Source organism: Drosophila tropicalis, unplaced genomic scaffold (assembly GCF_018151085.1).
Source record: "Drosophila tropicalis isolate 14030-0801.00 unplaced genomic scaffold, ASM1815108v1 contig_694, whole genome shotgun sequence".
Classification (NCBI taxonomy): Eukaryota; Metazoa; Arthropoda; class Insecta; order Diptera; family Drosophilidae; genus Drosophila; species Drosophila tropicalis.
Genome location: NW_027173176.1, coordinates 3,179,406 through 3,190,602, shown reverse-complemented (window position 1 = coordinate 3,190,602; position 11,197 = coordinate 3,179,406). Strand labels below are relative to the sequence as shown.

At 35.6% G+C, this 11,197-nt stretch overlaps 1 protein-coding gene across 1 annotated transcript; it reads right to left on the bottom strand.

The window, feature by feature from the left end:
- Nucleotides 1-4,597: 4,597 nt before the first annotated feature.
- On the bottom strand, nt 4,598-8,557 carry trn (tartan). The gene is made up of 2 exons (XM_068292506.1): nt 8,001-8,557; nt 4,598-7,278 (listed from the first exon to the last, which is right to left on the bottom strand). The coding sequence occupies exon 2, from the start codon at nt 7,116-7,118 to the stop codon at nt 4,788-4,790; it is 2,331 nt and encodes a 776-aa protein (XP_068148607.1). The 5' UTR covers nt 7,119-7,278; nt 8,001-8,557; the 3' UTR covers nt 4,598-4,787.
- Between the last annotated feature and the right edge of the window lie 2,640 nt (nt 8,558-11,197).

Genomic DNA, 11,197 nt, shown 5'->3' with positions numbered 1-11,197 from the left:
ACTCAATAAAAGATAAACCTCGTTTATAAATTGAAACATTTACCTTTTAAGATGAATGAAAAAAAATATATATATTTGTAACTTAAACCTCAAAAATCAATTGTGCATGTAAAGTAAACGTTGTAACAAACAACAACATTCATTCAAGCAATAACTATCAATTTTGCATTCTTTGAGCAAATTAATATGGAAAAATATTTATTGCAAACTGTATTTGTATAAGTTAAAACTTGAATTGAAAACGAAATAACCAAAAATGTAAAAAAAAAATAAAATTATATTTCAAGTGAAGATTTAATTGAATTTGTGCAAATAATAAATTAAAAGTCAGTCGAAAAGATAACTGAAAACAAAAGCAAAATAGAATAAACACTTCTCTTTTGCACAATAAAAGTTGACAAATGAATTTGAGTTGGAGTACTAATAGATAGCTTCGTTGTGCCCAATTCTTTTGGTATGCATGTATATGTAAATATGCCAAACTAATTTGTCAAAGAGTTTGCACCCATAACTATTAAGCTTCAATAAAATGTATGGACAAGAGTTTATTTTACTTTTATGATGTATCGAGAAACTTTGAAGTTTGAAACTTTGAGCAAGTAATTTCAAGCCAAATCATTGCCCACGTCAACAAGACAAGAAGACAAAAGAAAGATTCCACAAAAATAAATGAAAAAAGCCAACCTATTTATACACTTAAAGAGAGTGAGAGAGAGAAAAGATGTAAGTATATCAGAACACAAGTTGAGCAATGTGTAGTGCAGGGCACTACATACATACTATAATAACAATAAATAAATAACAAAGGTAAATAGCGGCAAGCCTCCGAAAATGACCAACAATAAAAAAGCAAAGTCAAGTCAAGCCAAACCAAGCCAAGCCAAGCCAAGTCAAGCCCAAGAGTCAAGTTAAGTTGAGAGAATTCATCTCATCATCAAATTTCGATTAAAAGGCGCGTGTGGTGCGCTGCGATGGCGGCGCGATTCGGTGTGTTTGCCCCCTCAAGGGGCCATTCGCACTATTCAAGCTTCATTAGGAGCTAAAGTAACGAAAACATTTTGATTTCGATCATTACAATTTCCTTTCATGATCAAGCAGCAGCAGAAGAAGAGAAAACGGCAACGAAATCTCGTATCCAGTTGAGTGAAAGAGCTACCGAAGCGAGTATCGCAGCAGTGTGTTTGCATTCACAAAAAAAAAAAAAAAAAAAACGAGAATCAAAGAAAAAAAAAAAAGGAAGGGTTACTGGATCAAGCCACAAAAACTGGCCCAGTAATCATTAATTCCCTCAGCGCCATACAGATAAATGTATTAGAGATGGCAAGTAGAGAACACGTTATGATCATCGGCCAAGATATTTACTAACTTTTGATATAAGCAATAAATTTGCTAACCCAAATTTACAATAATTTGCTTTTCATTTAGCTTGTTGACAAAGATTTCGATACTTTCGATTTGGACAAGTAAATATACAATTTCGCAATAACATTTACAATCTCAAGCTCAAGAATTTAAAAGCTAAGACTAGTTGAGAGTTACAACTAACAAAGAGTGAGGCGAAAAAACATTGACAAAGCTTACAGAAAGTAGTTTTAATTTGAACTTCAAATAATTATCTTGATATTTGATTTACTTATTTTATTTGATTTATTTTATATCCAAATGGCTAATGAACAGATGTGAACGATTTTTGACTATTGGCTCACGATCTCATCCCCAATACAGATACAGATACTGTAAAACAGCAGATATACAGATTCATCTACAGATTGTTTGACTTGCCTTCTTTTCTTTTTTTGCTGTTTTTTTCTCTTTTTTTTTTTTTTTTTTGTGGAACACATTCTGGCGGAGCTGCCCAAGGCAATAATTATGAACGAGCCAAAAGCCCCAATGGTCAAAAAAGCACAAAATATTGAAGCCTATTGTAATGCCCCCATCTGGGACCTTTGAGGTTGCCTCTTACTTGCGGCTGCTGTTGCTCGCATTGCTTCGACTGCTGCTGATTGTATGATGACCATGTTGAAAATGCTCATTAAAGGTACTTCAGAAATTAAAGCATTTCACAATTGTTTATAGCCAGGTTAGCAGCCGCAGCGGTTGAGAAGAGGGTGTGGGAAATGTGTTGGGGTGTGGGGGGGGGTATAGAAAAGAGAGATTTGTGTGAGATTGAGATTTCGATTTGACGCGCTATTTATCAGTTGTTGTTATCTATTTGCTTTGTGCGGGGGCAATTAACTTGGTCTTGAATTTTTCGTTTTACCCTTTTTTTTCTCGTTTACTGGTTTAAGGTCTTGACCCGATTGATGTTGGCAGCAGCAGCAGCAACGACTGCAACAGCAAGATCAATAGGTTGGAAGAGTCAATTGAGATTGCCTTTGCTTTGAGAGACTGGAAACATTACTTATAATTATTCTAGAATGGTGAAAGTTTATTTATCCTTTTTTTTTGCCTTCTGGGAATGCCTTTAGAATTCTGTTAACTGTCAACTAACTTTAATATCGTATTAACTTTTTTCCCTGGCATCAAACAAACATATTTCTGGCCCAACTTTTTGTAATTTTATATAACATTTTATATTTTTATTTTTTTTTTTTTGTGCTCCTGCAACTTTTTTTGCTATTAAAATAAAAAACCAACATACAGAAACCGAGTGAATGCTAACTTGGCCTATACCGAAGTTTTTGTACTCTTAAGGAACTCAAAATTAACTCGGAAATTTGATAATTTCAATGAACAAACTAAAAATTTTATGAAAAACACTTTAAAACATTTCCTAATTTTTGCCCTTAAGTAGAACTGATCGAGAATCCTGGCACATTCCTTGAGCATTCCTAAAGAAAATTTGCAGTGCAGTGTTTCATTAACAAACACAACAAGCTTAACTTATTATGTTAAACAAAGAAACACATATATTTATGATTTCAATTATTTTTGTTATCATATTTCTGGGTCAAATTAATAAACTTTCTTTTGTGTGAGGGCATGACAAAAAAGGTAAATTCTGCTTTAATTAAACATTCCATAAACAAACATACAAAACTTTTCCTCAGTGTCAATTTGTCTCAACATTTTTTCCCTTTTATGCAACATTTTTCTCCGTTTTTATTTTTTATTTTTCTCTCATTTCTGCTGACTTTCAATTCAATTAAAAGTAAGTTGAAAAAGTTTACAACAAAAAGACAAAACGAGAGAGAGAAAGAAAAAAAAATTAATATGCTATTATTCAATAGTAACAAGCTTAAAACTCAAGCAGAGCGTGGAAAACACAAGTGCTGGAAATGTGTACATATGTCTGAAAGCAGTTGAGAACAGAACAGAAAAAGTTAAAGTGTGAGTGAGTGGGAGCGACAGATCGAAAGAGATGGAATGAGTGAGTGTATGTATATGTTGGTACATAATTTTCAATTGAATGCCTTCTTGTTAGGCCATACACCAAAAACTATCCCCTTTATATACACACATATGTACATATGTGTGTACTTATGTGCAAACCACCTGCCCGCAGCTGTCGCTTTTTCGAATTGTTTCCATTTTACCACTTACCCTTCCCCCACCCACAACAAGGCTAGGCCAAAAACGAAAAAAAAATGCAACCTCATGGCCCTACTCCACATTGTCATTGACAAACCAAGAAGGCAAAGAAAAACAATCTACTAGACCGCGAAATATTAAATTAAACAGAAAAACCTTATTTGATTACGATCTGACTAATTTGAAAATGACTTTTCTCCTTTGCGTTTTAACAACCTTAGGGAAGAGGAGTTCCTTCCACCCTAAAAGGGTTGTGAAGGAAAGTCACATTTTTTTCGAATTGAAATTGATCGAGTCGATTGATTGCAAATAATTTCCTACAATTTGAACCAACTTTAATTGGTTAGCAAGATTGCAGATGAAGTTCAGCTAGTTCTTATTTTACCCAAGATTAAATGATTTAGTACAGATTTGTTGTTTTAATTTTGTTCAAAGTAGTTTTGTATTTTGTTCTTTCTTGAATATATATACGTACTTATGTTTTTTTGTGTTTTTTTGTTTCGTATTTTCTTTTTTTTTTTTTTGTTTTGTTTTTCTTTTGACGATATTCGCTTAAATTTGCATAAATTGTTTCACTAACTAATACATAAATAGTTGTTTTGTTTGCTTATAGATATGAAAAAAAAATTGTATTGTATTTTATTAATTAAATTACATAATTTGATTTGCTTTCATTTTTAACAATAATTTAAATAATTTAAAGTTAAATCTTACAAATGACTCTCAGTGCTTGTTTTGTTTGTTTGTCTTTAGTTGTTTTTTTGTTTTTTTCTTTGTAATATTTATAGTTGTAGTTTTTTATATTTTCTTCAGTTTTTTTTCTCTTATTCGCCTAAATGAATAACTTACATATTTAAATAGGTACAGTGGAGAACGAGAGAGAGAGAGAGAGAGGTGATGGGGGAAAAGAGACAAGAGGGAGAGTGAGAGAGATAGTGCCGAGTTAGAAAGTTATGAAAGAGATCATCATTAAGTCATCATTATATATACAAATTGAAGTTAAATATCTAAATCTATATATTCATATGCTTAGATTAATTTTATGAATTGTTGAAAAAAAAAAATCTTTTTGTTTTTTGTTTGTTTGTTTATATCTCCAACTCCTTTCCTAGAACCCATCCGACAGTTAGCTGTGTCTGTGTTTGTGTGTGTGTGAGTGTGTAAGTAGGGTGGGAGTGCGGGGAAATTGTTTGGCATCACAGTGTTATGCGAATCTAGGCATAAATGCTTAGATTCCGTCGTCGATAGGTTGAAGATCAGTGGCTAAATTGTCGCATTGTATTATTATTTGATGTAGCTACTGCAGCGGCTGCCGAACTCGACTTTTGTTGAAACGACCGACGTCCAGTGGTGGCGGCATTAAAACCATTTCTCAGGGGCAGTGCTGGGGGCACTGGCGGTGGTGTCGGTGTCTTGCTGCGTCCCAATTGCTCCAATGGCATGGAATAGTGTGCATTACTATATATATAATTGGGATCAACAATTTCGCTATTCACATCATTGTCATAATGTTGCTTGAAATGCTCTTGGGTAAGACGTAGCTGTGCCTGCTGTTGTTGTTGATGTTGTTGCTGCTGCTGCTGCTGTTGTTGCTGCTGATGATGAACTGAGCCATGTACCATGGGCACATCAGCATAGGAATAACAAGAGTCACCCACAGCCGCTGTGGCCGATAGAAATTGCGGTTTGGTATAATGATTGAGTTTACCGGGCTGCTGTTGCTGCTGGGCATGGCTCATCATCTGATGATGGTCTCGCGACATGGTTGCCGATTTCATATGGAGCACAAAATTGGCACTGTCATCGATGGCCCCCAGCTGGCTGGCGAGATTCTTGTTATTGTTCAATTTCTTCTCATTCATCAATGTGGCAGTTGTGGGCACTTGTAGCTGTTGGAACTTTTGTTGCTGTTGCTGTTGTTGCTGCTGCTGCTGTTGCTGATCCATGCCATTCAAGTCATTTATGGGCATGGGACACATGCCATAATGGTGATTGACGTTAGTCATTGGATGATGAGGGGCCGTGTAGGTGTTGGGAAACGTTGAATGGATGCCCAATGAGCATGGATGATGCTGATGCCGCGACATATAGTCCTCATCGCAGAAGGTCTTCTGGTATTCACGTTCCTTGCGGCCCAGAGCGGAATTGCCCCACAGGCCACCCTTCAGATATTCACGGATCTTATGACGGCAACGATACAGGACCAAAGCCAGAGCTGTAATGGTGGCCGCCGAACCCACCAAGAGGGCACCAATCAATGCCTGTTTTCTGGGATCGGTGTGGGTGCAACCCATCAGGGTGGGATTCAAGTGTTTCAGAGCCTCACCACGCAGACGTTCGGGAAATTCGCACATCAGTTCAGCAACTTCGCCATCCTGAGTGGTATTTTTGGCTATCAGCAGATTCCTTAGCCACATCACACGGCAATCGCATGAGAGTGGATTCTCGGACAAATCCAAAGTGGTTAAATCTTTCCAGGGGAACAAACCCTCAGCCAATGAAGTCAAAGCGTTAGCCTTCATAACCACATGACGCAAATGGGGCAGACCACTGAGCGAACCTTCTTGGACTTCTACGAGCATTTTGTTGGACGACAGATTCAAGTATTCTAGATTCCCATTGCTGGCAAAGGCGCCAGTCATCACACGCTTCAGTTTCAGGGCTCCATTGATGTCCAGTCGCTTCAATTGCTTCAAACCCACAAAGGCACCTTCGCTGATGACTTCGAAATCGTTTTGTCCCAATGATAATTGCTCCAGGCGCACCAGATGACTTAGACCCACCGAGGGAATGCGGGCCAAACGATTATCGGACAGATCCAAAATGCGCAACTCTTCCAATCCCTGGAAACTGTCATGCGATATATTTCTCAAGCTAGCTCCCTTCAGTTCCAGACGTGTCAGACCCTTCAAATCCTGGAAAGCACCACTCTGGATAGTCAGCAACGAGTTCATTCCCAAAAACAATTCAGCCAAACTAGGCATTGCCTGGAATATGACTGGATCGGGCACGGAAGTCAGAGCATTATCATCCAAATAGAGGATTCTCAATGAGCTCAATCCCTCAAATGCCTTGGGATCAATGAAACCAATACGATTCTCACCCAAATTCAATTCTTCGATCTTCAACAGAGGTGAAAATGTGCCCTGATGCAGTTCGGAAATTTGATTGCCACGCAAATTGAGAACTGTCACCGCTGACAGACCGATCAGGGTCTTATTACTAATCTGACCGATCTTATTGTGATTCAAATGAACCTCTTGCAATTTCTTTTGATACGCAAATGTCCGCTGTGGTATGGTCATCAAATGATTCGAGGACAAATCCAAGAAAGTCAGCTCTGCATAGAATTGTATGGATGAATCGATGGTCTTGATCTTATTGCTCTTGATGACCAAACGCTGAATGGATGGATTCAATGCAATTGGCAAGACATCCAGTTGCCCTTCACCACATTGCACCACCAAAGTGTTGTCATCGCACTGACAACCAGCTGGGCAATTGGCCAGAGCCTCAATTTCTCTCACTGCCAGCAAAATGCTGATCATCGTGATCAATGTGGTCTTCATTATCATTTTCGACTCCATTTTTCTCAATTGTAGTTGTTTTTTCTTTTTCTTTTAATGTTGCAGCTGAGTTGCAGCTATTATGTTTGTTGTTGTGTGTGTGGGTTAGTTTATTCTTCTTCTTCTTCTCGCTGGTTGTGGTTAGATTCTGTGGCAAGTTCAGTTCAACTTTTCCATAGTGCTGCGGGAAGACAAATGGTAGGAAAAAAGAAAGAAAATCTAATGGTTAGTTTTTTGTTGTCTTATAAAAATGCTGGTGCAACTAATTTTCAATATAAAAACTAATATAGATCGAAAGATTCTATTAATGATTATTTTGAATTCTCTCAGCGTTCTATTTATATTTATGTGTAACAAAAAATATTTTAAAATTGGAATAACTCTGCGCTATCTGATTTACATCTTTCTCTCTTATACGAAAGTTTGAAAACATTTTTGATATTGTTTTAACACTCAATTTATAAAATAACAATTTTGAAGAATTTGTGTGAAAAACTAATTTTGGATTTGCTTAAATTTCTTTAACAATTTGCCAAATGTTGTAGTTAAGAAATATTAAGACTTTAAGACTACAAAATCCATATTCCATATTTTCACTCTACTCTTTTTTTAGACTTCATATTTTGTTTCTCAAATTTCTAAATTATTTACTTTAAATTCTCTACCACTTGGCACTAAATTCAATTTCAGTTATTAACTTTCTCACTTGGCATATTTTTATATCAAAACATTGACAATTTGGGAAATATTTCACTAAACCAAACTACTACAACACTTTGAACAAATTCTAACAAAATTACAAACAAAAAAAAAACATATTTTAAGTTCGCAATTTGCACTTTGTAATATAAATCTTTCGTTTCTGCCGACAAACTAATTTTTCCACTTTTTTCTTTAACTTACCTTTTCTTGGTTTGTGTTTGGTTTTCGTTGAGAATTTTCCTTAATGCAGCAATACTTTGTTGTTGTGTTGTTTTTATGTTTTCCAATTTGTGTATGTTGTTTGTTGGTGTTGTAAAAAATGTTGTAACAAAAAATTTTTGATTTTGTAATTTCACTTGATATTTGTATTTTTATTTTCTGTTGTTGTTTCACACTTAGTTTCACATTTAGTAGCCAATTTTTGTTTGTTTTCAAAAAAAAAAAAATCCAATTGTGCTAATATTAACGAAAAAAACTGTTGTAAGTTGTGTGTTTTGGTTTTTTGATTTTCGTTTAGAAAATATTATTGTGTTGTGTGTTTTTGCAAAAAAAAAACGTGCGCGATAATCCAATGGTTCGCTTTGACTGCACGCTTCAAGTTGTTGTTAGGCGATGATATTTTTACGTGTTTTTCGGCAAAGTTGATGGTGTGCGCTCCAATGTGGGAAGACAGCACCAACAGACAAGAGCTCGAACTTGGCTAAACTATTGCTTTTCTCTATTGGGTTGTTGGTAAGACAACCGGACACGACGAGGCAACGAACTACACTGATTTTACGAAGCAGCCACTGCACTAACGATACCTCGGCATGCCAGTCGCTGGCTACGAATTGAGTGTGCCGACTTAGCCTAACGTGAGGGTGGGTAATGGAGAGAGCTAAGGGCGGAGAGAGCAGAGCCGAGAGCGACTAACGGCAGCTGCAACTCAAAGATACAGATACGGCGGCCTTGCATTTTAGCCGCGACCCAAACGAGAGAGCGAGAGAGTGCGTAAAATTTATCTTAACCATAATAAAACTCGTTTTTCAACAACATTTCAGAGAAAGATAGAGAGAGAGCGTGAGCGAGCAAGAAAATGAGAATATACTCAAAAGATACTCTCACTCAATTATCTCACTCGTTGGTGTTTGCTCTCACTAAGGGGTTTGCAACACGACTTCAAGCCGCAGTTGAAGCCAGACCTGCTGCCAGCCATCAACAGGAATGCCTTCAAAAAAAAAAAGGAGAAAAAAAAAGAAGCAACCAAGTTTCATTTTCGTTTTGTTTTTGTTACCCATCAAAATAAAATTAAACGAAATTTTTAGTCAAGTACTCTTAAAGGCATTATTACGCCATGCTAAAACATCTTTACTTTCAAGAGATAAGGAATCCACGGTCATGTCCTTACTTAAGTATCAACAGCATCATGATCATTCTTAAGAGCCTTTTAGTGTGGTTTTTATTTTAAATGTGACACTTAACGCGAAATTTCCACTTCATGACAATTGAAATTGATATGCCAAGTAGCCGCTCATCGCTCAACTAGTTGTGCCTCTATAGTTCTGGTGTATCTTATGGATACACATTTTCGTAACCGAAAACAACTTCAAAGTAATTCATCCTTCACTAGCCTGGCCTAGCCTGAAAAGTGTTTTGTAAAACGCACACAAAATCCTTTACTACACATGTCAGTGGGATTTTAAAAAAAAAGGAAAAAAAACATATAAATAGTTATTTATATTGTCATTTGATACTTTACGACAACAACAAAGCCAACAACAGAAATCTCAGTGAGAAAAAAAAAAAAAATAGAGTAAAAAAAGCCAAACGAGTTGAGCAAAATATTTAGAGCAACAAGAAAATCAACCGTAAATGCCCAAAAGTCAGTTGAGACTAGGTTAAGGGGAGGGAAGAGAAGTTGGGCCAAAGGAGATTGGGTGCAAAAATGCAGTTTTTACTGTGGGTTTTTCTGGCTTGCATATTTTTCCGTCTCTGGACAATTTTTGCGACGAATTTTCATTTCCACTCTGTAACTAATAATTATTTTTGTGTCTGTGGCTATGCCCCCTCTCTCTTTCTCAATCTATCTCTTTCTCTTTTTCTCCCTCAAGTGTATGTGTGTGTGTATTTGTCTTAAATCTTGTTAAATTTATTTATTACAGAAATTTGAGGCAGATTTGTGGATTGGTTTTTGTTTTGCTTGTTTTACACAAAATGCAAGCAAAACTCGAAACGAATTTATTACTAATAATGAAGTTTGTAAAAGATTTTCAGAGATTTAACTTGAACTTGACTTAACAATGACATAAATCCGTATAATTGGTTTCAGAATTTGTTATTTTATAGCACAATAAATACTAAATAATACTACTAAAGAGACTTAAAAATTAAATAATTATTATTTGCTTTCACTGTTTCTTTCAATGAATATTTAACGTTTTTTATATAACTTAATATAAACGAAATTGGTAACTTTAATATCTTTGATAAGAAATTAAAGATATACAAATCTTCACCTGTCAAGACTTTGTAATATTTCATTCTGATTTTGAATTAATATTTTGCAGTATTATTTAAAATCTATTGAACACATTGATCTAATATCTGATGAATGTCATAAGAAGTTTTCTGAGAATAATTATTTGAAATAATTCGAAAACTGATTGCTCAAGTTGAGTCATAATAGTTTCCTTAGTTATTATATAATAATTTCAGTTTTCAATAATTGGATATATGAAAAGTCATTTGACTCTGTCTCTGTGTTTCGCTTTCTTTTCATGTCTTGCCAACTAATTACAAAAACCTGATCTACATAACTTCAGTTGAAGAAAGGAAAACTAAAATACTTTGCACAATTTCCGTAATGCATACGCAAAACCAAATCAAAAATCCAACAACAATTGCAACAATTGTGTTGCGCATACATCCATCCATACATATGTATGTACATACAATTATGGGGCAACTGCTGCTGCTAACGGTAAGTGGCGAGTGTGTGTGTGTGTGTTTGTTGCAGGTGCCACCACAGAATTCAAACTGCAACTTCCACAATTTTCAACTACAACTCTCACGTTACACATCAAAGCTCAACCATCTGGGATGTCAATTTGCGACAATGTGTGAGAAATTCTCAGGCAATAAATTTTAACTACATTTTTTGAGGAAAATAAAACCAAAAAAACAAAAAATGAAAAACAAGAAAAATAAAGGCTAGGTTACTGGAAATGTATGTTTGCATTGTTTCCTGGTCACCCCCCCTCTCATCTCTTTACCCTTCCTCGCCGCTTTTTAGTATATTGTATGTGAAGGTTTTGTTGTTGCTGTTTGTTTGTTTGTTTCGTTTGGTATGGTTGCATATGAAAATTGTTTAGTAAAATGCTAAAAGCACTTAAACAATTAGAGAAAGACCATGAGTTTTG

Coding starts and splice junctions, on each gene's coding strand:
- trn (XM_068292506.1), bottom strand. CDS start 7,118: ATGGAGTCGAAAATGATAATGAAGACCACATTGATCACGATGATCAGC.